General features: G+C 39.2%; 1 protein-coding gene across 1 annotated transcript in view; it reads right to left on the bottom strand.

The window, feature by feature from the left end:
- GNA11 (G protein subunit alpha 11) overlaps positions 1-9514 on the bottom strand; it is a 32417-nt gene extending 22903 nt beyond the window's left edge. The window contains exon 1 of the mRNA XM_075206464.1: positions 9033-9514. Coding sequence (XP_075062565.1) covers positions 9033-9168 — 136 coding nt within the window. The 5' untranslated portion in view covers positions 9169-9514. The remainder of the gene's footprint in view (positions 1-9032) is intronic.
- Between the last annotated feature and the right edge of the window lie 5470 nt (positions 9515-14984).

The following is a 14984-nucleotide window of genomic DNA, read 5'->3' as shown; positions in this document are numbered from 1 at the left end:
AAATGTTATTTATTCTCACCCATCAGAAATGCTTTTATGCGGCAAAGGACAAATCTATACAAGAAATACTTGTTGGCACTTATAGGCTTGAATAGTTTGGCAGAAAATGCAATATGCTCATGGCGGGCAAAAGGTAACAAAGTACTCCATATTCCCAGCACAGAAATATTAGATACACTGATTCCTCAAGGGCTACAATGTCTCTCATATCATCTTAGCACTGTTTGTACCATAGTTTTTGTTGGCGAGTTAAACTTTTAAATACATTCTTTTTGGACACAATAATATAGAACAATTTTTGAGGCTGGATGTAGAGGATCATTAGTCTACTTGAAATTGATACAAGTAACAAAAAATAATCTGCAGTATATGGTGATATCTACATATTTTAGTCAATATCTCTACAGACTAGATGTTATGGTGCATGCAATATCCCAATGACAAACATCTGGGAGGCTGCAGTAATACTAAGTCTGTTACTGGGAGCACAGCTCATTAAATGCATAAGTAGCTGGGCACATGTGTTTATTGGGCTCCCAGAAACAATCAGTAAAACAGAGGCTTGTTCCTGCGGTCAACAGATTAGTCCAGCCCTGGACTAATCTCAGGACCCAAGCAGCCAATCTGCCTAAAAAAAAAAAAATAATGCCAGTGCATAACTTTTAGAAGTATTTTATTTTAAAGTCAATGGTTGCTCGTCTTCCCAAGCTCCTGAAAACAAAAAAAGAACACTGTATAATCGATAAGGAAACCAAAATTTGTCTGAAAAGTTTCTGGACAGGGCACTTTAAAAAAAAGTTGTAATGTATTACAAATAAAAAAAAAAACACAAGTAAACCATCATATTGTCTGATCTGGTGCAAAAAGAACTCAGGTCACAAAGCTATGCGGCTATGACAAATCACTGAAAATGACAATGACAACCATCAATTAATTTCACATTTTGTGGGTCTTTTCGAGGACTCAATTTCTAATTATCCCACAGCTGTTATAACTTGGGAGTGCTTACAAAGACGCACCAAACGTGAAATGAATTGATCGTTAACCACCAACAGTAGGATTATACTTATTATATTCCTCTGAAGAAATCACCTGAGTGCGTGCTGCAAAGTATTGATTAAAGATCAGACTGGTGCTGAATGTAATTCTGTTTTTGCAGTGTATATATCTGTCTGAAATGTACCGCAGACAGCAGGACTGAGAACCTGTGATCAAACAGTAGTTGGCTCCTGGAGAAAGAATCAGGCCCAATATTGAATAATCACAATTGTATTGGGCTGTAGCCAGACTCTTGTTATAATCCAGGTATATAGGGGTATAAAAGGTATACGGAAGGCACATGAGAAAGAGGGATGAAAGATAACTACTTAAACACTCAGTAATCAAGAAGTCCGATTTCAGTGGTATCAAATATATTCTTATATACAGGGAGTCATTTTAAGGGGGTTATTACTGCATATCTGTGTGACCAGAGTTGTTTTTGCACCAGATCAAATAAAGTGATTTAGTGGTTTACTTTTGTTTTTTTTAATTGTATAAAGTAAAACATGTTTTAACCATCCTGCCCAAGAATTTAGATTTTATATCATAAATATATGGCTTGTTAATCGATTATACAGCTCTGTACATTTGTTTTTGGGATACTTATGTTTGGAGACATACAATTATCCAGTACAGCTGTGTGGCTTAATTAGGATTATTTAATGGCTTTTGGGCATTTCTTACATACCCTGCACCAATAGGTACCTAATTATTGTGCTGCTGTTATCCACAAAAATCCTACTAGCTCCTAGGTTTCAGCAATTGACTGCTGAATTTACATTACTTTTTTTCTCCAAGATAATTGTACAGGGCTAATACCATGCAGATGAAATAAGCTAAAAGTCAGATCAGGTTACTGTTGGTGGACTTGCAGTGTGAAATGTATCTGCCACGGTACAATGTTTCAGTAGCACAAAACAAAAAAACCTACACCACCAGCAAATACTAGAGCAAGTAAAAGTTATTTCTAAAGTTTTAGATACCTGTTTGTAAAGATCTCTGGATCATCTGTAGCCTGCATAGAATTTGGTATTTGCCTTTAAGATGGTATTAAAAGGCTTAACAATGGCTGTGCATAGTACCCCAGACAAATCTGGTGCAAGGTTTGAAAATGTGGCAGAAAATATCACATGTTGCATTTCCCAATGCAGTTGCATTCTGGAGTGCAAAACGGATTTTCAAAATCATTTAAAAGGTGAATATAACATTGACATAAACACCTTAAGGTGAGGGTCACTTCCTATAACGTTCTGTTATAATGGGTGGGGCTCAATTTATGAAAGGAGGTGAGGGACAAAGTTCCCCAGGAATCACAACAAAGCATAAAACCAATAAGACTTTAATAAGGTGTCAGGTGCACAGCCAAGCCACTTAAACAGCTCTGGGTGATCAGCAGCTATTAAATAAATCCCGCCTTATATAATAGGATTGGCTAAGCTTGTAGAACGGCTCAAGAGGAAGCAAAACACTGCTAAAACCAAGTGGAGGGTCTGGAATGAAGATGAAAAGGTGTGTTATGGTTCCGTATAATTACTAAGTGTTTACATGGCAAATCAAGAATGCAGAATACAGGTGGAGATATGAGAAAGACACAGATCTTATATTAGAGATAATTGTCACCCTATTTGAAATGTGAAATTTTATGCATACAATTAGAGAAGGACATGTGATACAGTATGAAAGATCATACAACAAAACCAAATATGCTTTGAGTACTATTTATCACAGTGTTTAGTATTTTATGCAATAGGGGCAGCACGGTGGCTAAGTGGTTAGCACTTCTGCCTCACAGCGCTGGGGTCATGAGTTCAATTCCCGACCTTGGCCTTATCTGTGTAAAGTTTGAATGTTCTCCCCGTGTTTGCGTGGTTTTCCTCCAGGTGCTCTGGTTTCCTCCCACACTCCAAAAAAACATACTAGTATGTTAATTGGCAACTATCAAAATTGACCCTACTCACTCTCTCTCTCTGTGTGTATATATTAGGGAATTTAGACTAAGCTCCAATGGGGGCAGGGACTGATAGGAATTAGTTCTCTGCACAGCACTGCGGAATCACTGGCGCTATATGAATAAATGATGATGATAATGATATGGTCTCATGATACAAAGGTGCATTGTTTCACAGAATACCAGGTATGCACGCAATCTGCAAAGGAAAGATACACCAAACACATATGGCCACCCAAACACATTTAAAAAGTCTACTCTCTCTACTCATCAGAACTGAGACTGGGAATACTGTCGTTTGGAAGATACATCTTCCACCCAGCAACTCTCTAACGGTTCATTCTCTTGCTACAGAGAGCAATAAAATGAGGAAACCCTGCTGTGCAGGGAAACTTGTCCACTGTCCAGAACACTGATTGGTTAGTGCTCAATACATTAGAAGCCGCTATGTATTGGAAGAGCCATTAGAGCGGCACAGGAAAGTAATCATCTACTGAAGAGCAGTAGTTCTGGTGATTGGATCTCTGGAGGTCTGATACTTGAAGAAATGGGGCCTATTGTTCAAATGCGTTTGGGTGCTAGGTGGGCGTTATAGATAAACATTCAAAACATATCCAGCATTTGAATCAAGACAACAGTGATAATGGACACTGGGGAGAGGACATTGAACTTTAACACAACCAGTAGTTCGGTCATACAAGTCATCTATGCTACTTCAATTAACAGCCGATCTTTAGCTTCACTCACATTCAAAGTTCTCCAAGTATTTATAATTAAAACTAAAGCTAGTCCATGTACTTCGAGATGGAGGGGGAATTATTTAAGTTTTTTATTCTTTTAACGCTGATAAATCATCCCTTTCTTTAAAATAAAAAGCCCCTCACAGATCCTCATTAAAGGTGTTGTCCATCTAAATGTTTAAAACTCAACAGACAAAATGTGTTACAACCAATTATAGGTACCTTTTTGAACATTTCATGCACTTGCCAGTAACTCTTTAAACTAGATTACTTTACATAAAGGAGCAGCACTACAGGAGGAATTATGTTTCTCCAATTTGTAGGAAACTACACATTCCATTTTATGGGTGTGCTATGATGTGGAATAGCACCGGGCACCAAAGAAAATGTGAGCAACCAATATGCCTAAAAACGTAATTACAGAACATCCCCATCAGAGTAAAAGGGCTGTTCTATAGTTGCATTTTTTTTTTATTACTTTTTTTCACAAACGAAGTTGTCTTTTTTGTAAGGGAGAACCATTCAACCTGTTTTAACTTAACTGTATGCTTCAAACAAATAATCAATTTTAAATAGGTTTGCCAATTATATACGGTTTTATTATTGAGAATGACCTATTTAGTTTCAAAACTAAAATACAAAAATATATTTAATGTATGTTCATACAAGAAAGAACTGTGTAATAAAAAATAATTACTAATCAAAGTGTCCAACTATGGAGCAAGCCAATATACCGTAGATCACGTTTAGCTGATATACTGCCACATGCAAACTGGTGGTGAACTCTTGCTTAGACAAGTTAAACACAGCCACCAAATCCTGCCAAAGAAATGCTCCCACCGGTTTCTATTAGCTGCACTTCCATTCATGGTTATATTGTGCATAGAGTATTCTCAACATGATAGTACCACTCCATTGCTATATTTATTGGTCATAAGATAGAAAACCCCCCCAAAAAAAATTTCTTTCAGTTTTTCAAGGGCTTTAATGTGCAAAATAGACTTACAGGGATGGAGCACTTCCTATTATTGCAGATTCTTCATCTTCAGTGGGCTGGGTGTAAGCAGTCCTCTGTATATACCGGACCTCCATCACTGTAGCATCTGACCAACATCGAGTAGCGCAAAAAATCTATTCGTACTACCACTACTACTACGAATGAACGCAATGATGTTGGGCTTGGAACATACTGGTGAGTGCCAAGTGTAGGCAGAGGACTGCTAGAGAATATAACTGCCAAATGATTCAGCACTGGATAGGGATTTCATTTGAAAAATAGATCCATTGAGAATTTTCCATTTTACCCCCTCTCCATAAAAAGTGACTGCAAAAGGGTAGGGGCGTCCATTTAACTTCTGCATCTCATAGATAAACAATTAGCTTTCACAATGAGGTTTGAAGACTATAGCTAGCCTGTATCCATTTTTTTTAGCAAAACACACAAAGCTTTAATTTATCTTCTAAACAAGATCTAGATCAGTGGTCAGGAAACAGGGGTAAGTTACCCCAAATGGGGTAAAAATGAAATTCCTGGGTGTAATGCTGCCTATTCACATGCTGTCAGTTGGATTGTAGACCCCTTTAAATGTGAAATTGCTGTTGTACCAGAAGAGCCTCAAGGGTTGGCAGAGGTACTTCTTGAGCTTCGATGTAATAATAAAGTACGTATTGCATTTGAAAACAAACCCGATCTGTCATATTTTTGGATGTCAACAGCTGCAAAGGCATTCAAAATTGCACATGAGGAGGCAGTCAAAAAGTTGCTGCCTTTTGCAACAACCTACCTTTGCGAACAAGGATTTTCCACTCTAACGAACATAAAAACAAAACAGAGAAATCGATTGGACGCTGAAGACTGTGTCCAAATTGCTCTGACATCAAAATGCCCCAATATTGATGCTCTCGTATCAAAAATGAAGCAACATCATTTCTCCAAAACCTGAAGTTTTGAAGTTGAAGCTTTCAAAAGAAATTTTTAATAGATTCAATAAAATTTTGAATTCCAATAATTAATAATATATGATTTCCTTCCTTTCAAATCAAGGGGGTAACGTTGGTGTAAAAGGTAAAAAAGTTCCCTGATCTAGAGACCACTGGTTTGTTGCTTACCGCACTAATATACTTAATAAACATCTCAACCCAAAACTTAAAATGTGGCTTTGGGAGAAACTAGAATGCCTAAGATAAGGTATAAACAGATTTACCTATTAGCAGTCAGTGGATCTTGCATTTTGGTATGTCAGGATTCTCTTTGCTCAGGCTGGCTTTGTTCAAGGTGTGAAAGGTCCTTTCCCACCATTCACACCAAATTAATGGGGGAGAGGCTTTGACAATCCCAGACAAAGCCCACATCAACCAAAAAGTAGGATCATTCGCTCTGACCTTTAGACGCACTGTGAAACCAGCTGGCTCCAATGAGTGACAGTAATTAAAACTTTATATATCATGGGGAATATTTACTGAACTGCAGGTGTGAAAAAGTGAAGATATTGCCTATAGCAACCAGATTCTCACTGTCCTTTTATAGAATGTACTAAATTAATGATAACTAGGGGCCCGATTCATTAAGGATCTTAAATGAAGAGGATTCTTATTTCAGTCTCCTGTACAAAACCATGTTACAATGCAAGGGGTGTAAATGAGTGTTCTGTTTTGCACATTAGTTAAATACTGCCTGTTTTTTCATGTAGCACACAAATACTTGATAGCTTATTTGTACACTGAAATTTAAAGTTGATATTTGTGTGCTACATGAAAAAACAGGCAGTATTTAACTTATGTGCAAAACAAAATACTAATTTGCACCCCTTTCATTGTAACATGGTTTTGTCCAGGAGACTGAAATAAGAATCCTCTTCATTTAAGATCCTTAATGATTCAGGCCCTAGAATCTGATTTATTGCTATAGGCAACATCTCCACTTTTTAACACCTGCAGTTTAGAAATATACCCTTAGGTCTCCTAATTCTACCCAAAACTACAAACTGGCAAATAATAGTTATGGCAAGTAAAAAAAAAATCAAGCTGTACCTATACAAGAAATATCTGGGGTTTAAGACTAATTGCCTGACAGGCAAATAAGTTATCCACAAATGTGAAGTGCTAAGATCTGATCGTTTAATCAGATCTTAAAGTACTGCTGATGGCCAATGATCCCAAACACACACAAATAAGAGTAAACAACCAGATTTTCAAAGAATAGTTATGCGAGGTAAAAATCAGGTTATCCCTATACAAATACAGCTTAAACAAATTTGATCAGATTTTATTTGTACAGAGGGAGTCCTAGCTCAACTCAATGTCAGGCCAAATTGGTGAAGACCTAATAATTTGTAAGATCAGGTGTTTGTATTAATATACACTCTGTATAGAGCAGTGCTTATTCCAAAACATGCTCAGATGATTTAGCTACATAATGCTGTAGAATATTAATTTTCTATTATTTGAGATTATTTAGATGAGCTTTCAAATGTTCCCTTTAATGTGTTATAAATTCATATACTTCAAAGTGGAAAGCCAATAATAAAAAAAATTCAATATAATTGTAGCTCTGACAACTCAAAATACAAACATTCCAACAGCTGTTCAAAAGGCAAAAATGAAATCAGGGGATATTAAACACTAATATATATATATATATATATATATATATATATATATATATATATATATATACATACATACACACTGAAACACATGGATCTGTATTACAAGATACTAACAAGTTATTAAATGCAATTAAATGCAGTGGAATGAATATAAAATAAAAAAGGTATAAACTTGTGAAAAGTAAAATACAGAAAAACATTCTAACAAAATAACTTAAAATATAGGTGCAGAAAAGAAATCCTGCTTTGGAAGATACAGGGTTTTGTGTAATTAAAATCAGTAGGGAGTGTGGGGGTGTTTTATTGGCAACTGCTTTAAAGTATTTACATTTATTGTGGAAAGGCCACAATCTGTCATTTTACATCACACAATCACATACTGGCATCCTTATTTTGAATTTGCTGTTTAATTTTGGTTTAATCTGAAGTGATTGCAGATATTTCCTTTTTTGGAGGGGGGGCAGGGGATTCAGAAGCAAACACTCCGTTTTTTTTGTTTTATTTTTTTTAAAGGTTTTAAGGCATGCAGTCATTTTTCAGGACAAACCATGTGTGTGTTCAAATATTGATTAATGATTCCATTTTTTTTTAATAAAAATTTGCTATGGTCATGCAATGCAACTGTCCTAATCTCATAATAAAGAGGTTAAAGGTTAAAATTTAAAATAATACTTTATTGCACAATGGTTAGTATTGCTACTTTACAGCACTAGGATTATGAGCTTGATTCGGACCAGAGCCCTATCAGGGTGGAGTTTGCATGTTCTCCTAGTGTTTCCTCCAGGTGCTCCAGTTTTCTCCCACTGTCCAAAAACATACTAGTAGGTTCATTGGCTTCTGACAAAAATGGACCATAGTGTTTGTGTGTTAGGAAAATTAGAATGTAAGCTTCAATGGGTTAGGGACTGAGGCAAAGGACTATATATTCTCTGTACAGAGCCAGGTAATATGATTGGTGCTATATAAACACTAAAAATTAAATAGGCAAACCTTTTAAAATATGTTGATGAGCTACTCCAAATGGCATCAACATTATTATCCAAGAGGACAAGGACATCTAGGGCGAGTATTAGAATGTAATGGTCATCCAGTTAATAGTTTACACAGCCACTAAGGTAACGCTGCTTGTAACAAAATGGTTAACAAAGCATATATGAAAGACCCCAAAACAGTTTGGAAAACAAGCTGTTTTTAAGAATTATTTGTGTCTTTATATATGCCCTGCTCCCTTTCATTATTTAAAATAACATAGATTGTTTGCTCCAGAGCTCAATCTTGTAAAATCCATACTATTTTTGGGATACCCACCATTGCAGGGGCCTTCCTAAATTAAGCTGTTTTTCCTCCCATTGATAGCCAGATATTTATATCGTCTATTATCTGACACGTGGAAATTCTGACACCAGCCAGATAGAACTGTCAAACTACCCAGACTGGTGCACATCATTGACATGTGGGGGATATATATGCATCATACATTGGCCTGTACAGTTCCCATTCAGCTGGAGACAGTGTGCAGGTTTACCTAGATATCTCAATCTACTCCCATCACCACAGGCATATCAGGTTAATGTGTCCAGTGCCCCAATTCTCCCTCCCCTACATCTGTCATCATTAACCTTCTCCCTCACCCAGATGAGGTCTCCTGCACTCACCTGGATCCCCCGCCCAATATACCGCTACTGCCCCCATTACCTAGCAGCAGCAGCTTCAGCTCCCGCCGGGAGTCCTTCTTGTCCCTCTTCAGTTGCTTCTCGATCTCAGCGTTGATCCTCTTGGATTCCTTCACCTCCTCACTCAGGCAGCAGGCCATCATGGAGTCCAGAGTCATCCCTTCCCCCGGAACCGCGGCCCGCACCGGGGGCCTTTCCCTCCCGGGGGGGAGAAGATCACTCACCGCCCCGGTCCTTGAGCTTCCTCACAGGGCGCCAGTCATCCAGACGGGAATATGGGAGGAGGAGGGGGGGCGGATACCAAGCTCTTCCCCTCCCTGCTTGGCCGTGCCCGGGGTTTCCGCTCCCTCAACCCCCGGAGCCGCCACAACCTAATCTGTGTGCTGGAAAACAGTCCGTAAGTGACAAGTCAGCAGACCAATCAACTGGGTCCGTATCACGCGACTTCGGACTCGGCAGCTCAACACACACATCAGGGTTGGTTGCTCTCTTCCCGTTGAAGTCGGGGCGTGGTCGATTGGCATTCTGGGTAGTTGCAGGGAGGGCGCTGTACTTCCATTGTAACCATAGAGACCAGGGCCTAAATAGGCCTAGCTTACATTATAGCCTGCACTGCACTATTTTCCTACATTATACCGTATGTCTCTCTCCATTTTGTCAGGCACAAATGTTTAACAATTTTACATGTTAGCTAGGAATTATGCAACTGTAAAAGCAAATGCAAATTCTAGGCATGAGTCCTCTTCACCCTCATCAGCTGGCAGTATAACACCGAGATCACCTGAAGGTCTTTTAATCCTTTCCTGTGATATTTGATATTATTATATATTCTGCTGCACTTTATAACTGAGAACAAGTACAGTGATAAAACAATACTTTGTATTGACAGACAGACCAAAGGGGGGATTTAATTATCCATGATATTCCACCACATAATGCGGCTGCACACATTTCTGGGTACCACAGTACAGCAACATCATGGATTACCCGATAGAGGAGCAAGGAGAAATCCACAATGTTACATCACTGCGGAGTGCCCCTGCGACCGTTCCGAAGGCACTCTTTGGACAGTTGAGTAACCCCCCCCCCCCCAAAGAGGTAAGAGGGCCCTGCTAGCAATTTTACAATTTCTAGAACTCTGTTCATTTTGGGCGGCCTTTGCAAAAGTGTCCCCTTGGTGTATCTTTGCTGTAAAGGCATTTTTTTCACCCTTGTGCTGGACCTATTTGGCACCTGTGGGGGGAGACACTTTGCGGCAGAAATTTTGACGAGTGTGAGGAAAAATGAGCCGAGATTTCTACCGTAATTGCCGGCACTGTGGGCAGCATGGTTCCGTGCGTCATGTCGCCGGCGATTGAATTCCCCTCTTGGACTTGAGGAAAATAACACACATTTACATTTATTTCTAAAAATAAAGTTGGGTAAACATTCGAAAATAAGGGATTGCTATACCTCTCTGAACAGCTAAAAGTGTCCCAATTAGAATGGTATCTCATTTTTGTGGGTTGACTGTACATATACAGGCCCTCTTCCCTCCTGTCTCCATACCTGTTCTTTTGCTCTGTCTTTACTGCATTATCCTGCCTGGAGTTTCTGAAGTATTGGTATTTTTTCGTTTATTGTTCAGTACTGTCTCACCCTGTATAGTCTACTGTTTGTACTGTGTACGGCGCTGCGGAAATCTTGTGACAAATAAAGGATAATAAATTTATATATATATATATATATATATATATATATATATATATATATTGCATTGTATGGTGGGTGGGGTACGAGTTTGCGAAGGTCCTTGCAATGCCCCCTTAATAGCATGAATGTAACTCGCTCTTTGAAGTGACATAAATCTCACTGCCGGTATGTTCCTTTCTCGGAATTCTTGTGAGTCACTTTTTTATCAGGTCAGTATTAATTCCCTATCGAAATTAGACCATTCGAAATTTTCCTGTCGCTGTAAATGTTGTAGGCATGATGGTCGTTTGAGAAATGACTACCACCTGTAATGGTTACAGAGGCATATAAATGTGAGTGAGTTATACCATTTAGGAAACTAGACAACCTGTTGCTTTAAATGAGGGGTTGGTTACCTAGAAATTTCTAACCCAAGTTGGGATGCACAATATTTTTCAGGAGGTGGCAAATAGTGGAAATGTATTCATTTATTTACTAAAGTTTGTTAAACTGGCAAAAGAGGGATTGTCTAGTAGCCAAGTGGTTAAGGTAGTTCATTGCTTTTTGTTTAACACCTTTGTTTAAAATTATAGAATTGTATGTGGCAGCATCTTTAGAGTCTGCTTTCTGGAAAGCGGTTTTAAATTTGGATTCCTATTAATAAATCTTGTTGCATAAGCATGATTTCTGGCTATTTTGCCTTTGTCTAGTTAAATCCATGCTTGCCTACATTTCATACCTGTCCCCTGGGAGATATGGAGACATGAAAATAAGTGACTTGGTGCCATTCACTAAGTGGAAGGTGCTTTCTGCATGATGATGCTAATTAAGTCATGTCCACTCAGACATATAGAGCTGGACAACCAAACTTGAAGCACAAATTTCAGCCTTGTTTTACTGCATATGTAGCCTAGTGTGAAATGTAGCATTCTACATAAGTTGTACTTGCAAGTCCCCCCATGTTCAACTGAAGTACAGTCATGGCCAAAAGTTGTGAGAATGACACAACTATTTGTTTTCACAAAGTTTGCTACTTCAGTGCTTTTAGACCTTTTTGTCAGAAGTTGCTTTGGTATACTGAAGTAAAATTACTAGCATTTCATAAGTGTCAAAGGCTTTTATTGTCAATTACATTAAATTTATGTAAAGAGTCAATATTTGCAGTGTTGACCCTTCTTTTTGAAGACCTCTGCAATTCGCCCTGGCATGCTGTCAATCAACTTCTGGGCCACATAATGTAACTGTAAGCAGTTAACCTGCCTGGACCGCTTTACATTTTAATTCAGGTCGCACTGACTTCAGACAGTGGTGCCGGAGAGCTGGCCAGTCGGAAGGAGGTCCTGTCATCCTTCTACCTCCATCGGATATCTGCAGAGTCATTTTTGAGGTAAGTCTGTCAATATTGATGTAGTTTTTTCATGAAATCGTTCTTTTGTTGCAGGTCTTCTCGCTGTCGGATTTGTCGTTGTCGCGGAATCGATTACCACCGTCTGCAGCACCTTTGTCCATATTGCCCCCTCACTATTCCACTCCTCTCTAACACTCATGGCGGTAAATGTGTCAAGCTGTGGGTTTGAAAAAGTGGAGATGTTGCCTATAGCAACTAATCATATTCTAGTTATCATTTATTTAGTACATTCTACAAAATGACAGCTAGAATCTGATTGGTTGCTATAGGCATCATCTCCACTTTTTCAAACCGGCATCTTGATACATTTACCCCATGAACTTTTTCCTATTTGTATTTACTAACTAACATCCTCACCCTGTTGCAATATTACAAAGGTCACGCATATTGCAATAATTCTTTCCTATCTTTCTGCTTCTATTAGTTGATGATACAGTTCCAAAGCCTGGTCCCACCACATCCCCCGTACACATACATTCAGAACACTACAGAAATCCAGAAAACCTCAAACACGTCACCTGTCTCACATCTTTTTCAAAGTCCTGTAAATGTGCCCTATGGAATCCATGCTCTGTTTGTAACAAACTTAACTCCATATTTAACCTCTTCCTCTCAAACAACTTCAACCTTCTGGCAATAACAGAAACATGGCTTACACAATCAGACACTGCCTCACCTGCAGCCCTTTCACATAGTAGCCTACATTTCACCCACTCCTCCAGACTTGGAAACAAACAAGGAGGTGAGGTTGGACTTCTTTTTTCCCGACTTTGTACTGTTAGGCTAGCGGTAGTTATCATAAACTTGCAGAACTGTAGAAGTAGAGGTCTTCACCTATAGCAGGCAGCCACCTTTCCCGTAGAGACTGGTTATGCTCACAGATACTCAGTTGCCCCCAGGTTTTAAACTCAGTGTAGTGCAAGCCTATGAGTAACTCCGACGCACAGTGTAGGAGGTGAGGACAGGAGGTACGGGTGGTCAGAAATAGGCCGAGGTCTACGGACTGAAGCAGACAGCGTTGTGAGGTACACACAAAGGTCAGGGCTGGCAGCAAACGGGTATCCGGGTCACAGGCAAAGGTCAGGGCCACGAGCAAACAATCAAGTCCAAGAAAACAAGCCAAAGGGTCATACACGGTAATCAATCCAGAAATCACAGTAACAGACAGGAGCAGGTTAGCTAATAAGGAACTGAGATGCTACAACCGGCAGGGAGGATAAGCCCTCTCGCCTTAAATACCTAGACTACCCAATTGGAATACAGAGGTGCTGGGAGATAATAATCAGCCACATGAGGCTGTCCATAGATATTTAATCAACACCTGCGCCCGGCTGTCTCTAATGCCGGGCGCAGGGCTGTCAGCGAGAGCGTTCCGGCCATTGCCATGGTGACCTAGGAACCGGAAGTGGCGTCCCGGCTGTTGCTGGGACGCAAGCAGGGGAGGCGATTCGCGGCTCGTAACGTACATTTACAGTTTTATCAAATGTCCCATCACTCACATTTACATCTTTTGAAATACATGCTATCAAGATTTTCAATCCATTCTCTATGCATATTGCTTTTAACTATCGTTCCGCTGGACCATACCAACAATTTCTTGAACATTTCTCTGCCCTGCTTCCTCATTTATCATCCTGTGCTTCCAAACTACTCACCTTAACTTACTCCCTTGGATTCTTCCATTGGTCTGACTGCTCTACTCGTCGGTATGGCCACTGCCTTAATATTGTTTTCTCTAGTCTATGCTGAGTTTCTGATTTCCTTAGCACTCCTGTTCCCTTCTCGGATCATCACCTTATCAGCTACATTACTTTAACCTATCTGTTGTGAAACGCTACCAAGCCTCCTCAAATCTTAACTCTGTTAATTTTCAACAGCTTTCCACCTCTACTCAACACCTTCTCTCTCTGCAATTTCTACATTCTCCTCTCCTCATATGGCAGTAACACATCTTAACCAAATCCTAGAATAAGCCCTTGATTAAGTGACTCCATCTACTCTTCACACTCTGTGTTGACAAAGATGTCAGCCGTACCATACTAAAGAAACACAACATCTTTTAAAAAAAAAAAAAGCCATCTAACACAGCAGAACGTCATTGGCGTAAATTTCATACCTTTAATGATTTCCTCAAATATACTGCTATCTATCACTTCTATGGACATGCTCTGGGCACTGCCAAACATACTTCCAACCTCTCATCTCTGCTCAGGCCACTAACCCTAAACACCTTTTTAATACATTTAAATCTCTTTTTAACACTCCCTCACAAAACCCTTTCAACTACTATAAGTGCTCAAGATCTTGCTTCCTACATTAAGGACAAGATTGATAAGATCTGACATGAAACGGTATACTGTTCTTTGACAAACAAACAGTTCAGTTACTTCCCTACATCCTCTGGCATCTTTTCATTTGATCGCACAAATGAAGATAAGAGTATCTACTGTCTTCTTATCTCCCTACTCTTATTACCTGTCCTCTTGATTCTATAACCTCACAAATCAGTTGAACCCTGTCTCCTGTGCTCATCCCAACCTTCACTACAATCTGTAATCACTCTCTCCTTTCCAATATCTTTCCATTATTATTCAAGCATGCAGTGATTACTCCTATTCTGAAAAAAACAAGATTCGGGCCCAAACTTTCTCTCAAGTTATCCATCCCATCTCTCACCTTCAAGATTGAGAGGATTGACTACATTTGTATCACATGGTTTCTTTCCTCACACAACCTATTTGACCTTCAGTCAGGCTTCGTTCCAATCACTCTACAGAGACTGCACTGCCTAAGATTGTCAATGATTTGATCACTGCTAAATCTAAAGGCCATTAATCGTTTCTTATTCTCCTGGATCTCACTGCTGCATTTGACATTGTTTACCACTCTCTCCTC

Source organism: Mixophyes fleayi, chromosome 1 (genome assembly GCF_038048845.1).
Source record: "Mixophyes fleayi isolate aMixFle1 chromosome 1, aMixFle1.hap1, whole genome shotgun sequence".
Lineage (NCBI taxonomy): Eukaryota > Metazoa > Chordata > Amphibia > Anura > Limnodynastidae > Mixophyes > Mixophyes fleayi.
Note: the sequence above shows the minus strand (reverse complement) of the source record. Positions and strands in the feature narration are given on the sequence as shown.